Below are 21186 nucleotides of genomic sequence, written 5' to 3'. Positions count from 1 at the left end.
ATGTTGCTCTCTCCAGAGGTCCATCTTTTCATTCACTCACAGTGCTATCCACAAACCCACCCCCATTTGGACAACTGTGTCATTCAGGAAGTGTTCACCCATCAATACATAATGATGCGGCGTATGCTACGATGCGGGTTGGCTAGTTAGTAATATTTTAAAGTCAATTGTATAGGTCATGGGTAACCAGTGTAACTATTTTAAAACTGAGATGTGCTCACTGTTTCTTGTGGCAGATACCAACATACTTTGCTCCCAATTTGATGAAGCAAGGAAAAAAAGAATGTATTTTACACTTAAATGTTTTGTTTCTTTTTATTTTCATTAATAGTATTGATGATAATAAAAAAGTGCTACTTTTTAAATGCTTCTTGTGCAGAACTTGCTGCACGTCAATTACTTTTTCTCCAGAGCTATTAACTGTGTATAAAACCATGAGCAACTTTCATGATGGTGTTTGCAACAGTTGTTCACTTCTCACTCACCTGCTGGAAAGTTCAGTGTTTCCAACATGCTTAGTGCTATCCATCTCTCTCACATTCCCTTTAATCCTATGCAGTGTAATAGTAATGAGCTAGATCCGGACAAAATGTTGGTTCATTCCCGGCTCTCTTCTACCATCTGCTGGCTAAGGTATGTTTTGCAATTAGTAAGTAAAGGTGGGGCACTCGTGTTGTAACCTCCCATGGTACTGCAGTGTATATTTAAATGGCATTCATGAGTATAAATTCTGCTGTACAGGATTGTCACTGTGTTGCGCCCAAATATTTTTTTTTAAGACGGTCAAGGCTAGTGACTAATTCCACGAGCCTTAAATTACAAGGTTACTCTGTCAAACAGACGCACAGAGTAAGCCAGTATACCTGCTATCCTCTTGTACTGGTATCATGTTTACTTTTTAATAGGTGCTTTATTACAGGTTGTGAACTGGCAACATAGTTTTAATTGTAAGCGAAGTATACATAGTTAAGGTAATTCATGTAATAGATTCTAGTATTTTTACTTTGACCAGAACAAATCAGAATGCAGTAGAGCATTATTTCTTTGAATTATTGAATTCCATATTTGCTCATGTATAAGTCGGGTCTTGAAACCCGAAAAATTGATCATAAAATCATACCCCGACTTATACGCCTGTTCAAAAATGAGAATTTTTTTTTTTTTGGAGGAGGCAGGAAGATGTCAAAAAAAGAATCTCACATCAGTTTCCCAGACGCATCGAATTTTGTTGCAGCAGTGCAGTTACCAATTTCTTTCACTACTTCAACGCTGTTTAATTTAAAACCAGCTTCATATTTTCTTCTGATCAAACACTCCATCGTAGGTAAGGGATGCTCTTATGATAAAGGTGTATGAGGGTGTGAGATACCAAAAACACAAATCAGTGCAAACGTTGCGTCAGAATAGTTAGGGTATTACCGTGTGGTCACTTAGGCACAATAGAGAGCGAGAGAGAGGTTAGGAGCACGCACTGATGCAGTGCATTGCTGCACCCACATAGATAAAAAAGGCAGTGTGCTCTGTGGTTACTCTCTCAGGTGGGTGTTAGCATATCATAATCCCTTGTACCAATAGCGTGAGTTTTCCACATTCGACTTACACAACCGACATTATAAAATACCATAAATTATACTGTAAAATCAAGTCCCGACTTATCCTGGAGTATACACGGTACTTTGAATTTCACTTTTAGTGCTGGCATTTAGATATCTGCTTTCTATTTTCAAAGCTGTTCAGTGTAACAGGTAGTTCTGTGGCAGAGCAGGCAGGCACTTTAATACTTTTTACATACAGTGGTGTGAAAAACTATTTGCCCCCTTCCTGATTTCTTATTCTTTTGCATGTTTGTCACACAAAATGTTTCTGATCATCAAACACATTTAACCATTAGTCAAATATAACACAAGTAAACACAAAATGCAGTTTTTAAATGATGGTTTTTATTATTTAGGGAGAAAAAAAATCCAAACCTACATGGCCCTGTGTGAAAAAGTAATTGCCCCCTTGTTAAAAAATAACCTAACTGTGGTGTATCACACCTGAGTTCAATTTCCGTAGCCACCCCCAGGCCTGATTACTGCCACACCTGTTTCAATCAAGAAATCACTTAAATAGGAGCTGCCTGACACAGAGAAGTAGACCAAAAGCACCTCAAAAGCTAGACATCATGCCAAGATCCAAAGAAATTCAGGAACAAATGAGAACAGAAGTAATTGAGATCGATCAGTCTGGTAAAGGTTATAAAGCCATTTCTAAAGCTTTTGGGACTCCAGCGAACCACAGTGAGAGCCATTATCCACAAATGGCAAAAACATGGAACAGTGGTGAACCTTCCCAGGAGTGGCCAGCCGACCAAAATTACCCCAATAGCGCAGAGACGACTCATCCGAGAGGTCACAAAAGACCCCAGGACAACGTCTAAAGAACTGCAGGCCTCACTTGCCTCAATTAAGGTCAGTGTTCACGACTCCACCATAAGAAAGAGACTGGGCAAAAACGGCCTGCATGGCAGATTTCCAAGACGCAAACCACTGTTAAGCAAAAAGAACATTAGGGCTCGTCTCAATTTTGCTAAGAAACATCTCAATGATTGCCAAGACTTTTGGGAAAATACCTTGTGGACTGATGAGACAAAAGTTGAACTTTTTGGAAGGCAAATGTCCCGTTACATCTGGCGTAAAAGGAACACAGCATTTCAGAAAAAGAACATCATACTAACAGTAAAATATGGTGGTGGTAGTGTGGTGGTCTGGGGTTGTTTTGCTGCTTCAGGACCTGGAAGGCTTGCTGTGATAGATGGAACCATGAATTCTACTGTCTACCAAAAAATCCTGAAGGAGAATGTCCGGCCATCTGTTCGTCAACTCAAGCTGAATCGATCTTGGGTGCTGCAACAGGACAATGACCCAAAACACACCAGCAAATCCACTTCTGAATGGCTGAAGAAAAACAAAATGAAGACTTTGGAGTGGCCTAGTCAAAGTCCTGACCTGAATCCAATTGAGATGCTATGGCATGACCTTAAAAAGGCGGTTCATGCTAGAAAACCCTCAAATAAAGCTGAATTACAACAATTTTGCAAAGATGAGTGGGCCAAAATTCCTCCAGAGCGCTGTAAAAGACTCATTGCAAGTTATCGCAAACGCTTGATTGCAGTTATTGCTGCTAAGGGTGGCCCAACCAGTTATTAGGTTCAGGGGGCAATTACTTTTTCACACAGGGCCATGTAGGTTTGGATTTTTTTTTCTCCCTAAATAATAAAAACCACCATTTACAAACTGCATTTTGTGTTTACTTGTGTTATATTTGACTAATGGTTAAATGTGTTTGATGATCAGAAACATTTTGTGTGACAAACATGCAAAAGAATAAGAAATCAGGAAGGGGGCAAATAGTTTTTCACACCACTGTAGGTTTATTTTGTTGGTTTAGAGACCAGGGAGGGCAACCCGAAATTTTTTTTCAAGATTATTATTCTCCATTATCCAACTTGGGTCTTTCATCATAAATTAAATGTTTTTTGCTTTTGAGCAACCTTCTAGAGCTTGAGAACTACCTGAAGACAGATACCAAAGATATTTGCCCTATAGAAAACTTTTAACCTGTGGCATGTATATCCAGTGTGGTTGTATCCTTTTTAAAAGCAGTAACCTCAAACTGCCGTATCTCACTTTCATTGTGCCCCTAGGTCTAATCAAGTTTAGTAGCAGTTTAATAAGACAATTTTGAGTCAGAATTGTGAGTAGCATTTAAAAGCAATGTATTACATTAAATGTGATATGTATTGTAGATCTACACAATGCTTTATTGTATGTTTATGATGAAGAATGTATACTTGTCACACCAGTGTAGCATGCCTTTGACAGGATTTCTTAACAAAAAATTAATTTATTCCAATCATGTACAAAAGTGAATAATTCTGTAGAGAACAACTAAAAATGGATTCTGTCAGGGCTTGGACACCTGTGAGGTGTTGCTGGCCCTTGCTTTGCTTTCCTGATTATTTGATAGTAATTCTGCATGAATCTTTAATGGTTGAGCATTGGGATAGAAAAGACAATTATTTCTTTTTGGTGGCTCTGAGGCTAAGGATATGTGCTTGTATCCAGAAGGTTGCCGGTTCGAATCCCCATCACTGCCAAAAGAGATCCTACTCTGCTGGACCCTTGAGCAAGACCCTTAACCTGTTATTGTTCCAGGGGTGCTGTACAATGGCTGACCCTGCGCACTGACCACAAGGGGTATGCGGAAACTAACAAATTCCAAATACAAGAAATTGTATAAGGCGAAATAAAGACCAAAAAAAAATAAATCGGTGTGCAGGAAGAGTCTGAGTATTTGTGTTGCAGTGTTTGTTTGCACCACTTCAGTATCCGTTAAGATCGAAACATGATCCCATTTACATGCTATTTACACTTAACATCCTGGCCACTTTCCCCTCTTGGATTAATATAGTGGTTAATCATTTTTTTTGCTCATATTGGAAATGTTCTCATTATTTTTTGAAGATAAAGCATACAGTTTGGAACCCATTTCTCTCCTATGTGAAGGGTCATTGTTAATCTTATTTCTCAAACTGAAAAGTTGGTGGTTCTGAAAGTGGCTTTATGAGTAGTGGTTCAGGTCAGGATGTGGAGTGTGTACTGGTACAGTGTGTTGCCGCAACCCACCACACAACAAAACAGCTCAGAATCCTTGTTGGCAAACCCCCAGGCAAATGCATGGTCCAATCCCCCAACCAGAAATGACCATCTATCTGCTTCAGCCAGGTGTTTCATCGGTGTCCCCTTGGATGGGTTCAGCTGCTTGAGTCCTCAAGAATGATGATCGTGTCAGCCAGATCACCCTCGGGGAATCGCGCCACATGGGCATAGTGCTATAAGTGATGCTCCCTTACAATGCAGGTAATGTGCCTCATCTGGGACTCCACAAACAACCGTTCATTCTAAACAAATTCAAACCAGCAGTACCTAAGGATTCTCTGAAGAGACACAGTACCAAAGGAGTTCCGATTTAAGGTCACTGGATAGCATCCATCTCTTAAAACCATTTAGCAAAACAGGAAGCACCAGGACTCTAAAGACTTAGACCTTCATCCTTTTGCATAGATATCAGGAGTGCCACACATCCCTTTCCTGCTACTTCATGACCCCCTATGCTCTCCTAGTCTGTATACTGACCGCATAGGAAGAGTCACCAGAGGCGTGAATGTTGCTGCAGAGACAACTAAAACCTATCAACAAGGTCTACACTCTTCTCCACAGACAGACACACTGCTGATGGCTGGGCTTAAGAGTTCATTAAAGGTCTGGATCTTGGTTTCTATCCAGGACAATCCCAAGCCTAGGCACTCAGGCCCTATCAGAGTCTCCATTAACTCTTCGAAGATCAAAACATTGTCAGCAAAGTTGGTTGAAGAAGTGTGGTTTATTCATGATTCATTTGGCAGATTTACAATTACCAAAATTGGATATAAAAATTTCTGCTCAAAACAAACTCGTGTGATTAGCAGTAAAAGGTAACACTAAAATACAAAGAGAATAAAACTGAGACAGGCTCAGGAACCCTAGTACAATTTTAAGACTATGTGAAAAATGGTGGTATTAACAAAGCATATGTTTTCATCACATCTGGACTGAGTAAGGCACCTTAAACAACAAAAAGTTCTAAATAAATATTATAGTCTTGGCCGTATTTCCATGAAACGTTTATCAGTATTGAAACCAAACTTATTTGTGAAAGCAATTATATTACAAAGAAAAACGAAAAACATACTATAGTTGAAACAGGATTGTGATGGGTTGCTAGTTCTACCATCATGGAAATAATAGTTGTGTTGGAAGCATGTGAATTTTTGAAAGGATAGTGTAAATAGTGAAGATTATATTGTGTTAAGAGGAAAAAAAAGAATCAGTCTTTGTACCTCGCCTGCTTACTAATCTGTAATGTGTAATGTAACTGATTAAAGTTGTGCTTAATGCAGAGGGCTCCACTGTAGTCTTCCTCATTCTTTGTTTTTTGGCCATGTTAATTTTTTCTCCAACAAACACTTTGTTTACGTTAATACTAGATTAAAGTGTGTCACAAAAAGGAATTCTTTGCTCAGGCAAATTTACAACAATATGAAGTCATCTTTACACTTCTGTTAAATTATGCCATAATGGCAAGCAGACAACGCAGTACTAGCCAGTTGTCCCTAAAACTGCATTTTGTATACAGTACTGCCTATAACAGATTGTTCCTTCTGAGTCTAAAGTTTGTCATACCGAGTCTAAATTCCAGGACACTGAAAAAACTACATAGTTATGAAGGCTGTCATTTTGGTCACTGATGTAGATGCTCCTTTTATTTCTGCTAGTTCTTCTCAGTCAAATCCAGATAGGGGCCCTCTTGCTAACATTTCATGAAAAGCCTCTTTCATCTACTTGAAAGCTGCTTTTCTGATCATGTCCTTCAGTTTTTTTCTGGGTTTTCCCATCATGATGGGAACCAGCAACCCTTTGTCCACTGCTTCTTACAGCTTCTTCTACTACTGGAGTCTCAGAAATTTGCTTTCCATCCACCTGAAATCTTTTTATATTGCTAGTTTTCATCTAGACTTGAAGCAAACCACCTTATTAATCTTACTGTGTTTAGTCTGAAATTGTAATTGTCTATCTGATTTTATATTTTTCTGATAATCATGTAGGCAGTTTCACACTGGTTGCTGGCATAATAAAGCATTTGATTAGATGTGTGATGTAAATTTAGTTTTCAGCTCTTCTGCTATATGCAAGTGAAGCCATTGAAGTAATAAATTATCCTATGCAGTAGAAGTTTTGGGTTCATTATTGGTCATCCTTCACTTCTCTTTCTGGAAAAAACATCTGCAAGTACCAAAAGAATCCTGTAATCTTGAATATTTGTTTCCCAATATTGAGTGTAACAGTGGTAGTTATATTAAATGGTACTATGTATGTGTATGGTTTTTCTGCATTTTAGATGATACCGATTATATTCTTTATTAAAATTTAAACGTGTTTGCTTAAGTAATTTTTTTAAGCATGCATAAGCCATTAATTAAGAGGTTTATGGTTCTCTCTAGTCTCCCAGTCATCCTTCACTTCTCTTTCTGAAAAAAACATTTGTTGCAAGTACCAAAAGAATCCTGTAATCTTGAATATTTGTTTCCCAATATTAAATGGAGCTGTTTATTGGGTGGCTTTGATCAAGTCCTTTAAATAAGACAGTTTGTATATATGTTTATTGTATCATTGTTTTGCTATTTTAAAACTATGTAACAGTGGTAGTTATATTAAATGATACTATGTATATGGTTTTTCTGCATTTTAGATGATACCGATCATATTCTTTATTATAAATTTAAACGTGTTTGCTTAAGTAATTTTTTTAAGCATGCATAAGCCATTAATTAAGAGGTTTATGGTTTTCTCTAGTCTCCCACTAAAGCTGTATACAATGCAAGGCACTGGAATCGACCCGAGTCAGAGGATCTTCCACCTCCTCCACTTTCCAGGTCACAGACGGCACCAGTGAGTAATCATTAAATCTTCCTTTCATTAATTTGCTTTAAAGATTCAGCAGCATGTTTTATTTGTTGTATAGAGATAAGCAATTTGCTAATCTCAGACTTTTGTACCTGTGCTTATTATCTTTTACCTTAATTTAAATGTTAAAGATAAACTTTACTTTATGCATATTGTTCTGCACAGAAAATTAATCTTAATTTTTTCCATGGTGATCAAAGTTATGCAAACATATTGATTGGTATTTTCTCAGTATATATGACTGTGTTATGTATACTTCTTTAAATGTGGATCTGTCTTTCAGATGATTATCCAGCTCTGGGTTACCTAATTCAGGGAAACTTAGGGGAAGTAATTTTAATTGCAACTTTTAGAAAAAAGATCGTACTGACTTAATAATTTTTTATTTACAGCTCATGTAAATGCCACTGTTTGTCAAATGGTTATATTATACACTGGATCATTAGACATACTGCTTTCTTGAAGTATTCACTGTTTAAAAGTTGAACTACAAATGATACAAACATTTCCAGACTGTTTTATTATAAAACTGGAGTGATCATGAAGACAGTTTTTTAAGACAGTCAGTTTTGTATGTGTCCATACATAATGCATGGTCTTGTTAATGGGATATTAATTGTAGCTTACTGATGAAATTAATGGAAACAACAATTAAGGAACACATGTCTTTTTTTTTTTTTTATTTAAGTAACATAACACGCAAACATTAAAATCACCAGTCAAGTATTACTGAGATCAAGCAGGCTCTATTATAGCCACAGAGCTGGGCAGTTTTACATCTGTGGCAGAGCGACAGGCACTGAGCAGGCTCCTGTCAATCATGGAGAATCCACTGAACAGTATCCTCTCCAGACACAGGAGCAGCTTCAGCGACAGGCTGCTGTCACTGTCCTGTTCCGCTGACACAGAATGAGGAGATCATTCCTCCCCCACACTATGCGACTCTTCAATTCCACCCGGGGGAGTAAACGTTAACATTATACAAAGTTACTGTCTCTTAAACCTGCATTTTTATCACTCTTTAATTTAATATTGTTTTTTATCAGTATGCTGCTGCTGGAGTATGTGAATTTCCCCTTGGGGATTAATAAAGTATCTTTATATCTATCTCTCTATTTAAAGTGCTTTTCATATCTCTATCTCTCTCATCTATCTCTCTATCAGTGCTTTTCACATCTATCTCGCTATCTCAACCCATTTCAAAGTGGCCTATAGGATTTACACAAGAAATTGCACTAATACCAACAGAACTGTTATACTGAGAGCATTTTAAACAGATACCCTTAATGTAAACAACAAATGAATCCGAAGGGAATAAAATACTAATCATAAGTGAACTACAGTGCCTGAACATTACAGTCTAGATAAACACAAACTGCTCAGCTATAAGGTGAATTGCGCAGCATACAAGCAAGAAACAGAAATCTAACATATTGTGCTAAAGTGTAAAAATCCAAAGTTCTATCAAATACTGCACTGAAAAAAACTATAGCATTTGTAGACAGGTTTTGTCATACAGTATATTGCACAAACACAAACCTGTAACATTTTTAAATTATTACCTTCAAATTCTATCCAATATTCCACAAAGATACCAGAAAAAACAAAACACTGTGTAATTCTACTGATGAAACTTCAAGATGTGTGACTGAAACACCAGTCTGTCTACAGCATCTGGCTTAAGAACAGCATATTTCCATTACAACTTTTCCTCCGCTGCTGATAGTCCTCTCAGAAGGGCTGCTTTAATCAGGGTTGGGGATGCACAAGTACGTTTTTGCAAGTTTACCCTATTTTGGAAAATATACAGTAATCCCTCGCTATATCGCGCTTCGCCTTTCGCGGCTTCACTCCATCGCGGATTTTATATGTAAGCATATTTAAATATATATCGCAGATTTTTCACTGCTTCGCGGGTTTCTGAGGACAATGGGTCTTTTAATTTCTGGTACATGCTTCCTCAGTTGGTTTGCCCAGTTGATTTCATACAAGGGACGCTATTGGCAGATGGCTGAGAAGCTACCCAACTTACTTTTCTTTCTCTCTCTCTTGCGCTGACTATCTGTGATCCTGACGTAGGGGGTGTGAGCAGGGGGGCTGTTCGCACACCTAGACGATACGGACGCTCGTCTGAAAATGCTGAAAGATTATCTTCACGTTGCTACCTTCTGTGTGCAGCTTTTAACTATGCTGCACGGTGCTTCGCATACTTAAAAGCTCAAAGGGCACGTATTGATTTTTTTATCTGTCTCTCTCTCTCACTCTCACTCTCTCTCTGCTCCTGACGGAGGGGGTGTGAGCTGCCGCCTTCAACAGCTTTGTGCCGTGGTGCTTTGCATACTTACAAGCCAAACAGCCCTATTGATTTTTTTGCTCCTTTGAAGAGGAAGATATGTTTGCATTCTTTTAATTGTGAGACTGAACTGTCATCTCTGTCTTGTCATTGAGCACAGTTTAAACTTTTGAAAAAGAGACAAATGTTTGTTTGCAGTGTTTGAATAACGTTCCTGTCTCTCTACAACCTCATGTGTTTCTGCGCAAATCTGTGACCTAAGCATGACAATATAAAAATAACCATATAAACATATGGTTTCTACTTGCGGGTGGCTCTGGAACGCAACCCCCGCGATGGAGGAGGGATTACTGTACTTAATGTTTTCCACCACTCAAGTGGATTTATATCACTATCCGCCTCAAGTATCTCTTGATGTCTTTTTCAGTGGTAGTGTGCAGAGTCTTGCCATTAATCTTTTTTTTAAATAGCTGCCAACATTTTTTTTCATTTTTGCTTCCTCTCTTGTGTCATCACCAGCTTCAACTTCTGCAGCCATAGGTATGGGATGGAGTGGGACAAGGAGATGGGGATCTGTGAGAGTGTTTTAAATAATGACTGCTAAACACCACCACAGTAACTGTAAAAAAGGCAAATTAAAGAAGTGCACTTTAGAGGAGTTTTTAAAAAAAACTTTAGGGATCCTTCCTCTGTGTAAGTGTGGCATTCATATTGGTAACATATTTCAGATTTTTGGTGTGTAACAACTACTTTTATGCTTAGCTCTTAGAATAATAAAGAGTTATCAGAAGACCTAAGTTTACTACTTGGAATGTTGTGGTACAGGCACTCCAAAATATACCATTAGTTGTATTTTAAGGTCGATTCTAAAGGACATGGTTAACCATGGTAATGTTAAAACTGTAAATGTGTTCACTGATTACAACCACAAGATGTTATGTGAATGAATATGAATAATATGAATAATGTTGCATCCGTACCACAATGTTTTCCGAAATGTACTGTACAGGTCATAAAACGTATAATTCCAAATATCATAGATACCTATGTCTCAGTTTTTTTTTTTTGTCAGTGCGGCTTTGACATCATAGACCATAACGTGCATACTAATTCAGCGTTAGCAGGAACAAAAAAAAATCAAGTGACAGTGAGATAGGAATAAGGCAGATTTACCAGCGTTTGCGTCAGCCTTTATCCCTCCAGATCAGAGAATGTCCCGTTCCATTGCCTCATAACACCACTCACATCTACAGTTATTCCCAGTTTCAAATAAAAACTAACAGCATCAGATCCGAAGGGCAGTAGTATGTATCGTGACTGAGAGTGAAAAAAAAATCCAGTAACTTTTACAAGTACTATAAATGTACATCGTCTATTACAGACGCAAACCAAATGTATGTGTTTATTGTATAATACTAACAATAAGAGCAGCTCACTACTGAAAACTGCAAATATACAAGTCAGTTGGGATCGAACCAGGGACTCTTGATTACAAGTTAGCAAATCTTACTGCTACGCCACAGAAGCTGTTGTCTTATCCTTGAACCTTTTGTGAAAGTGTTTATTTAATCTTTGGACTTCAGGCTTCACACATTATATAGTTTATGCCAACATTTTGTCATTTACTACTAAAATATGAAAAACGTTTGTTTTAACAATGTGTTTACACAGATTATTGTAGAAACGGAACACACATGAAATGCATTTGTTCCAAATAATGATCTATTATTTCCACTCTAAAATTCCAGCACTTCACTCCCAGATAATCAAGGCATGAGCTGGGAGAACTTTGTGCCCGTTCTGTGGCGGTGGGGGGATCGCATAGCAGGCTGCTTGTCTTTATCGGCACATTTACAGGACAAAAGACTGACGGAGAGGTGCGATGGGATTTAAGGTGTGCCGGATCTACGAGTTTTTTCGTAGGCTCTGGTAATTCTAGTGTTAAGTACTATAGATAAGCAGAGTTGTGTGTCATCTGCATAGCTTTGATACTTTGTGTTTTGATTTAATGGAAGCTATGGTTGAAATTTAACATCTAATTAAAGAAAGAAACATCATCTAGTAGGACAATTCAGAAATCAGCCAGGAGAAAAGCTGTTGATGGTATCTGTTAATTACTCCTCAGCAAAATGCCTTAGAGGGAGCATTCTTCAAAAGCAGTCCATTATATCATAGTCAGAATGATCATAGTAACAAAGAATAGAGGTTAATTTCTTAAACTGTTGAATTTACATACAGTGTCAATCAATGCATACATTCTACTCTGGTTGGTTTACATCCAAATAACTTATATGAAATAAAGGTCTATTGTGTTGTATTATGGTTCTTCTTTATTCCCTTGGGTTGAGCCACCACCGTTCTTTCTGTGCATATAACAACTGTCCATTCTGGTTGTTTACAGGACATCTGCTGACTTCTTAGTTATCTCTTAGTAATCTTTCAGTACATGTTGTTGTTCATTTGACCTCTATCTGATTTCCAACATTTATTAACCCTTTATGCTATTTCTTTAAGATGAATGCTCTGTTACCCTAAAATTATTCTTCTACAAAATATTTATATTAAACAAAAATGCAGGTTGGCCAATATAGATCCTAGTTGTACACCATATTCAACATTAAGGACCTGCAAATTACAAATACCACAGCTAAGAAAAAATTTTCTACCTATTAAAGACTGAAACCAGTCTAAGACCCTACCTGAGATACCTACCCATTGTCTAACACGATTTGTATGAATGCTTTGTTCTATGGTTTCAAATGCTGTACTCCGGTCTAGTAGAATGAGATCAGACATGGCTTGTGTCCACATTACCCCGCAAGCCATTTACTGCTTTAACCAGTTCTCTTTGTGTACTGTGATTTGTTCTAGGACCTGACTGAAATTTATCAAGGATATCATCTTTGTTCAAGTAATCGTTTAACTGCAGAATACTGCTTTTTCTAGAAGAAAGAGAACTGACAGCATGGGTAAAAATTTACAAACATAGAAGAGAGAATGTCCTTTTCTCAGATATAAATGCTTATTCTAAAATTTTATTATTTAGATCTTACCATATTTTAAAAACGTTTTAAACAAATTCTTTAAGTTAGCATGTGTTTTTTTCCAATTTCAAATAGTGTAGAACATCAGTTACCAACTGACTTATAAAATGTAGGCTGGGATTTTTCCAGTTACGCAAGATAAGTCTACGTGCTAGTAGTGTGGTATAGGCAATTACAGTAAATTTGTCCTTCTCCACTTTAAGCCCATTGGAGTGATTGTGACACCCAGGCTATTTGACGGGCATTCAAAGATTTTTGTCCAAAATGATGTTACTTTGGTGCACTTACAAAACATGGCCCAGTGAAGCTGGATCTAAATTGTAATTTTCGCAGTTTGGGTCTTGTCCTGGATACTCTTTGGACAATTTTTAACAAGATAAATGATATTGAAAGATTTTAAGTTGAATGATTGAGTACTTTGCACATATGGAGCTATTGTGGTTTTTTTTGCATGGCTGCCTTCCACTACTTTTCTGAAAGATTCTTTACCCTAAGATCTTTGAAAGCAAGAAACTTTAAGATGTTTCTGTATATTGTTGAAATGCCCTCCGAGTCTTTAAGACTGAGGAGTATTTCTTCTGGAATAGAAGTTGGTGGGATGTGTAGAAAATTGGGTAGGTTCCTTTTAGTAAAATTTCTTATTTGAAAGTAGTGGATAAATTGTGTTGCCTGGAAGTTACATTTGAAGCGTAATTGTTAATAAGATGGAAAAACGTCTATATGCAACCCTCCTAAGTTTTTTAATCCTGTATGTTTACCAAAGATTAAATACTGTGTAGATCTCAGATGGCTGAAAAAGGTGATTGTCATGTAGAGGTGCACCAGATAAAAGCTTATCTGCCTTGAAGTGCATCCTACATTGGTTCCATATTCTGAGTGATGGATAATCGGATTATTGGTATATTGATGAAAATTTGTACATACTGGGACACAAATCGGCATATAAAGAGGTACAGCAGGATTTTATGTCTGTTTCAGTCCAGGCTTGTGTATAGTCATGAATTTGTTTCAATTTTCAGGTCTTTATAGCTAATTTGCTGCCCAGTTTTAGTGCCATGCCACCTTTTGATTCTTTACAGAGTTGCCTTTTGAATGCGTGAACTTTTCTAATTCCTAGTAAATGAGGTTATAATCGAGTCTAATTTCTTGAAGATTTGTTTTTATATGTATAGATATATGTATGTGTGTATGTATGTGTGTATATACAGTTAGGTCCATAAATATTTGGACAGACAATTTTTTTCTAATTTTGGTTCTGTACATTACCACAGTGAATTTTAAATGAAATAACTCAGATACAGTTGAAGTGCAGACTTTCAGCTTTAATTCAGTGGGGTGAAAAAAATGATTGCATAAAAATGTGAGGCAACTAAAGCATTTTTTTTAACACAATCCCTTCATTTCAGGAGCTCAAAAGTAATTGGACAATTGACTCAAAGGCTATTTCATGGGCAGGTGTGGGCAAGTCCGTCGTTATGTCATTATCAATTAAGCAGATAAAAGGCCTGGAGTTGATTTGAGGTGTGGTGCTTGCATGTGGAAGATTTTGCTGTGAACAGACAACATGCGGTCAAAGGAGCTCTCCATGCAGGTGAAAGAAGCCATCCTTAAGCTGCAAAAACAGAAAAAACCCATCTGAGAAATTGCTACAATATTACAAGTGGCAAAATCTACAGTTTGGTACATCCTGAGAAAGAAAGCAAGCACTGGTGAACTCAGCAACGCAAAAAGACCTGGACGTCTATGGAAGTCAACAGTGGTGGATGATGGCAGAATCATTTCCATGGTGAAGAGAAACCCCTTCACAACAGCTAACCAAGAGAACACCACTCTCCAGGGGGTAGGCGTATCGATATCCAAGTCTACCATAAAGAGAAGACTGCATGAAAGTAAATACAGAGGGTGCACTGCAAGGTGCAAGCCACTCATAAGCCTCAAGAATAGATTGGACTTTGCTAAAGAACATCTAAAAAAGTCAGCACAGTTCTGGAAAAACATTCTTTGGACAGATGAAACCAAGATCAACCTCTACCAGAATGATGGCAAGAAAAAAGTATGGAGAAGGCGTGGAACAGCTCATTATCCAAAGCATACCACATCATCTGTAAAACACAGTGGAGGCAGTGTGATGGCTTGGGCATGCATGGCTGCCAGTGGCACTGGGACACTAGTGTTTATTGATGATGTGACACAGGACAGAAGCAGCCGAATGAATTCTGAGGTGTTCAGAGACATACTATCTGCTCAAATCCAGCTAAATGCAGTCAAATTGATTGGGCAGCATTTCATGATACAGATGGACAATGACCCAAAACATACAGCCAAAGCAACCCAGGAGTTAAGCAAAGAAGTGGAAAATTCTTGAATGGCCAAGTCAGTCACCTGATCTTAACCCAATTGAGCATGCATTTCACTTGTTGAAGACTAAACTTCGACAGAAAGGCCCACAAACAAACAGCAACTGAAAGCCGCTGCAGTAAAGGCCTGGCAGAGCATTAAAAAGGAGGAAACCCAGCATCTGGTGATGTCCATGAGTTCAATACTTCAGGCTGTCATTGCCAGCAAAGGGTTTTCAACCAAGTATTAGAAATGAACATTTTATTTCCAGTTATTTAATTTGTCCAATTACTTTTGAGCCCCTGAAATGAAGGGATTGTGTTTAAAAAAAAAATGCTTTAGTTGCCTCACATTTTTATGCAATCGTTTTGTTCACCCCATTAAATTAAAGCTGAAAGTCTGCACTTCAACTGCATCTGAGTTGTTTCATTTAAAATTCATTGTGGTAATGTACAGAACCAAACTTAGAAAAAAGTTGTCTCTGTCCAAATATTTATGGACCTAACTGTGTGTGTGTATATATATATATATATATATATATATATATATATATATATATATATATATATATATATATATATATATATAATGTGTATATGTGTGTGTGTGTGTGTATGTATATGTTAGTTCTGGGAGGTATACTGGTTAATACCGAAAACCGTATTTTATTTTTGTTATGGATTTTTCTTATACCGCAATACAGGTTTAAATAGCATAAACAACGTTCTGAACGTGGTGCAGTGGGAAACTGTTTAAGGGGGGAACATTTTTCACTGCTACACCGCTAAACACGCATTCAATGGAGTACATGTGTTAGTGGAGGTATTGAGCAGTGAAAATTGACAGAGAACATTCTGAAACTGAAGCTGTAACAGACGATAAAGTTGAACATGATGACACACAAGAAGTTTTGCCGAAAAAAGGAGCCACGTCTGTCTGAAGAATTTGGTTTTAACACTAGAATTACCAGAGTCTACGAAAAAACTCGTAGATCCGGCCCACCTTAAAACTGTTCTCACCTCTCTCTTGTCTTCTAAATGTGCCGATTAAGAGGAGCAGCAAGCAGCCGGCTATTCCATCCCCCACCGTCGCAGAACGTTCACTAAGTTTTCCCAGCTCATGCCTTGTTTGATTACCTGGGAGTAACTGAACTGCTGGAGTTTTAGAATAGAAATAATAGATCGCCATTTGGAATACATGCATTTCATGCGTGTTCCGTTTCTATAGTAATCTGTGTAAATACATTGCTAAAACAGAAACTTTTTCATATTTTAGTAATAAATGTTACAAAATGTAGGCATAAACTATAGAATGTGTAAAGCCCGAGTTCCTAAGATCAAATAAACACTTCCACAAAAGCTTCACACACCATATAACAGCTTCCGTGGCGTAGCGCGCTAAAATTTGCCTCTCAGAGCGAGTAGCTTTTCTCTGCCTCACAAACATGAGTTCAATTCCCCGCTGGGGATAAAGTGTTACTTCTTTTTTTTCTTTTTAACCTCAAACGGACATAAAATTTGGAAATTGGTATGCACTGTCAGTTAATGAGATCGTTATTTTCATGTGGGATGCTCCTTTTAAAATATTTTTTTTAACAATTGAGACTGCAATTAACATGAACAACTGTCCTTATAACTTATTTTTTTCAAGATCCATAACACACAGACAGACGGAGCACTACGTAATACAGAGACAGACAGGCAGAGATATACAAACAAACAGGGAAGGCACATGTACTGAAAGAAAAAAAAATCAACATGCGCGTTGTTTCTGCAGCACTGAATGAGCTCACCCGCTCTAACATCATCCCTCCCCCGATCTGACTCTCTAAGTAACAGCGCAAGTACAGACGCAAACCAAGTGTAATCAAGAGTCCTGGTTCGATCTCCACTCACTCGTATATTTGCCGTTTTCAGTAGTAAGCTGCTCTTTTTGTTAATATTATACAGTACACACATGCACTTGATTTGTGTTGAGTTGTGCAGGATCGAACTCAGGACCTTCTGATTCCCAGTCAGCGACTGATACTGTTACGCCACGGAAGCAGTGATAGTTAAGTCATGTCAATGTCTCACACTAAGACGGGTTTTTTTGGCGGTGGCTTTTTTTTGTACCTTTTGTGAAAGTGTTTCTTTGATATTTGGACTTCAGGCTTCATACATTATATAGTTTATGCCTACATTTTGTCATTTGCTACTAGAATATTGTAAACCGTTTCTGTTTTAACAATGTGTTTACACAGATTACTGTAGAAATGCAACACATATGAAATGCGTGTGTTCCAAATAACAATCTTATTTCTACTCTAAAACTCCACTTCACTCCCAGATAATCAATCAAGGCATTAGCTGGGAAAAGCTTGTTTATGTTCTAAGTCGTTGTGGGGATGGAATAGCCGGCTGCTGGCAGCTTGTCTTTATCAGTACATTTAGATGACAAAAGACGCTGGCGGAGAGGTGAGAGAGGTTTTAAGAAGCGATTTAAGGTGGGCCGGATCTACGAGTTTTTTCGTAGGCTCTGGTAATTCTAGTGTTAAAAGGTCGGATGTGGACCAGACAACTATTTACTGCAAATGCTGTAGAGCTAAAGTTGTCGCTGGAGGTGGCAACACGAGCAATTTGCTGCAGCACCTTAGCCGCAAACATGTTTTGGAGTACCATGAAAATATGGAACTAAGATTGGCACCCTCCACATCCTCGGCTAAAGCTGAAAAAGCTAGAGGACTCAAGTTAGACATTACTTGTAGACGCATTTCCTAGAGGACTGCCTACGACAAAAAAAGCAAGCGGTGGATCGAGATAACCAACGCCATTACAGTCCATATTGCTAACGTGTCAGTGGACAGAGATTGATAACATTAACAGAAAGTGTAGTTGGTTTATAAAAAATATTTACTCATTATTCCTTTTCTAAGACATGTTCAGTGCAATACAACTTTTGACAAGCACCTCTGGGTATTTTACTAAGTCTAAATGCCTCTTTGGATGGTTGAAAATATGTTGTCAAAATTATAGTTTAAGTTGTTTGCAACATTTGTTCAATAAAATGGTTCTATATTTTGACTGCAAATGTAATGTAATGTGTTTCCTTCTCTTCATTAGTGCCACCCCCTTGAAAACTATCATTTTATGGGGCCAGGCAAACCTGTATTAATACTTGTGTCCAGATTAAAATGTTGTACAATGTACAATTCTCATGACAGTGGAATAGGTTATTCTTAGCCAGTCTACTGCAGTAATTGCATCCACTCATGCATGGGGGAAAAAAACACTGTTGAATACCGTGAAACCGGTATTTTGAAAAATACAGTGATATAGAATTTTGGTCATACTGCCCAGCCCTAGTATATGTATGAGTATATGTACATATATGTATGTGTATATACAGTATATATATGTGTATATGTGTGTGTATATATATATATATATATATATATATATATATATATATATATATATATATATATATATATATATATATATATATATATATATATACATACACACATACATACAGTGGAACCTCGGTTCATGACCATAATTCGTTCCAAAAGTCTGGTCGTGAACCGAAGCAATTTCCCCCGTAGGATTGTATGTAAATACAATTAATCCGTTCCAGACCGTACAAACTGTATGTAAATATATTTAAGTTATATAAGTTTTTAAGCACTCCGCCATGTTAAACTTTATTTATGGCCCCATCTTCACGAAATTTGGTAGGCGGCTTCCCTGTGCTAACCGAAACCGATGTACATAATTATTTCGGTTGTATGACACCACTGTCGGCCACCATATTGAACTTTCCAACGGTCTTTGTTAGTTATGGGCCCATCTTCAAGAAATTTGGTACGCAGGTTCCCAACGCTAACTGAATCGGACTTACGTACATATATTCATCCATAGCCTGCAGCTCGGTCGCCGTGTGAGGCGGCGTTGGGTCGCCGTGTGAGGCGGCGTTGGGTCCCCCATCCCCACGCCTCCCACGTAGTTGGCTGCCTGCCTATATAAGGCCGTCCGTCGCTCCGGTCTCTTCATTCCCTTCCTTGCTTCGCCACGGTATTCACATCTCCCTGCTGATAACTGCAGCCTTTTTATTTAATCCACGGCTTCTCCGCTGTTTTATTGTTTGTTTATTACAATTATAGTTATTGTGTAGGTATTTTAGACTTAGTTTACATTGTTCAGGTACCCATTTCCTTTATCATTCCAACCGTACCCCCATTAACATGTCTATCGAGGTGATCACCATCGATCAAATAACTGTCACTTACCGAGTGGTTTCCATGCCCGGAGGTGGCGACTGCCTTTTCCATTCTCTATTTTACATATTGCACGGCCATATCAGTCTCACTCTTGATATCCGGAGGAACATTGTGTCTTATGTATTGAATGACTGGGACAGGTTCAAGGTGTGGACTGATGACGGTACAGGAGATAATTATACTACACAGGAGCACTATAAGAGTGAAATGCTTAAGCCCTTCACCTATGGTTCTGCATGTGAGTTGATGGCTGCCGCTGAATTGTTCGGTTGTCGCTTTTAAGTGTACCAAAATGGCCAAATATTTTACACCTTTGGACAGCATCCAATGCCTCTTAAACATCTTAGATTCACAGGTGAGAAGATTTGAGTAGTGGACACTTTGATGTTTATGAATGTTTAAACTCTCAAAAGCTGGATGCGAAGTTATCGATGAAATCCATTTCAATTCAAACGCCTCCAATTTCCAGTAAGGCTCTGCTTCGCAATGACAATAAGTCTCAGGGACAGACCCTACAAAAGGTTGGCATTGATTTGAGGCAAGATTGCTTTTCACATGGCCAACTATATGTTGCATGCTCAAGAGTAAGCTCAGCGCACAGCTTGGTCATATTACAACTAGAGGGCCGAACTGACAACGTGGTATACAAAGAGATCCTTAACAAATAATTATTGGTATATTTTCCCTCAGTTTAAGGTTTACTTTTCTTCTTAATAAAAATTTTAAAGCAGTACTTCGCCGCTGTAAAGCGTGGGTATTTTGCTTGTGTGTGTGTGTGTGTATATATATATATAATATAAATATATGTGTGTGTGTTTGTGTATATATGTATGTGTGTGTTAGTGCTGGGCTGTATACCAGTTCATACCGAAAAGCGTTTTTTATTTTTTTTATGATATGGATTTTTCTTATACCGCAACACCGGTTTAAATTGCCTAAACGACGTTCGGAACGTGGCACAGCGGGAAACTGTTCAAGTGGGGACCTTTTTCACTGCTACACCACCAAATAATGGACGGTAGCATAGGTATATGGAGGACTATTTCGGACAAAATGAAATAAATAAATAGATAAATGCGCAAATAAATTAAAGTTCTGTGAAATGTGAAAAATGGACAGAGCATTCCGAAACTGAAGCCGACGATAAAGTTGAACATGAACAACAGAAGAACTTTTGCCGAAAAAATGAGTCACGTCCGTCGCCTGGAGATACTTTAGTTTTAAAAGGTCATATGTGTAAATACTGTTTCTATACTACTGGATAAAACTGCAAGCCAAGTTGTACTTGTTTTTGTACTTGCTAGTGTATGTTTTGCTTGAATTCATTCTGCAATGTGCTGGCGACTCGTTCAGAGATGGGCGCAACTCTGAATGGATGGCATAATTAAACATGTATATTTTTAAAGTTCTGAACACTCCTTCGGCTAAGTTAATAACTAGTTTTAATTTCACAAAGACGTTTATCGTGTGGTGATTGGTTATGTGGAGAAAGAAAAAGGACGGATAGGAACTGGGGTTTTGGTACGTCAGAGACAGCACGTGTGCAATAAAGAAAGAAGAACATGCATTGAATTCTGTGTTCGTGTCTCCGACCACCAGATCACAAACCCAACATTTACTCAATATTTAAGTTAAACCTGTGCGATAGCTATTCATACATCCAGTTTTTGGAGCCTCGTCACACCTGCCATAAAGGTCTCTACA

General features: G+C 37.9%; 1 protein-coding gene across 1 annotated transcript in view; it reads left to right on the top strand.

The window, feature by feature from the left end:
* The window catches only part of waplb (WAPL cohesin release factor b), a 266382-nt gene that overhangs the window by 108772 nt on the left and 136424 nt on the right, over positions 1 to 21186 (top strand). Inside the window, exon 6 of the mRNA XM_051922842.1 lies at positions 7437 to 7532. Within this exon, the coding sequence (XP_051778802.1) occupies positions 7437 to 7532 (96 nt within the window). The remainder of the gene's footprint in view (positions 1 to 7436; positions 7533 to 21186) is intronic.

This window comes from Erpetoichthys calabaricus, chromosome 2 (assembly GCF_900747795.2).
Source record: "Erpetoichthys calabaricus chromosome 2, fErpCal1.3, whole genome shotgun sequence".
NCBI classification, from domain to species: domain Eukaryota; kingdom Metazoa; phylum Chordata; class Cladistia; order Polypteriformes; family Polypteridae; genus Erpetoichthys; species Erpetoichthys calabaricus.
The sequence above is the reverse complement of the archived record's forward strand: the minus strand, read 5'-3'. Positions and strand labels throughout refer to the sequence as shown.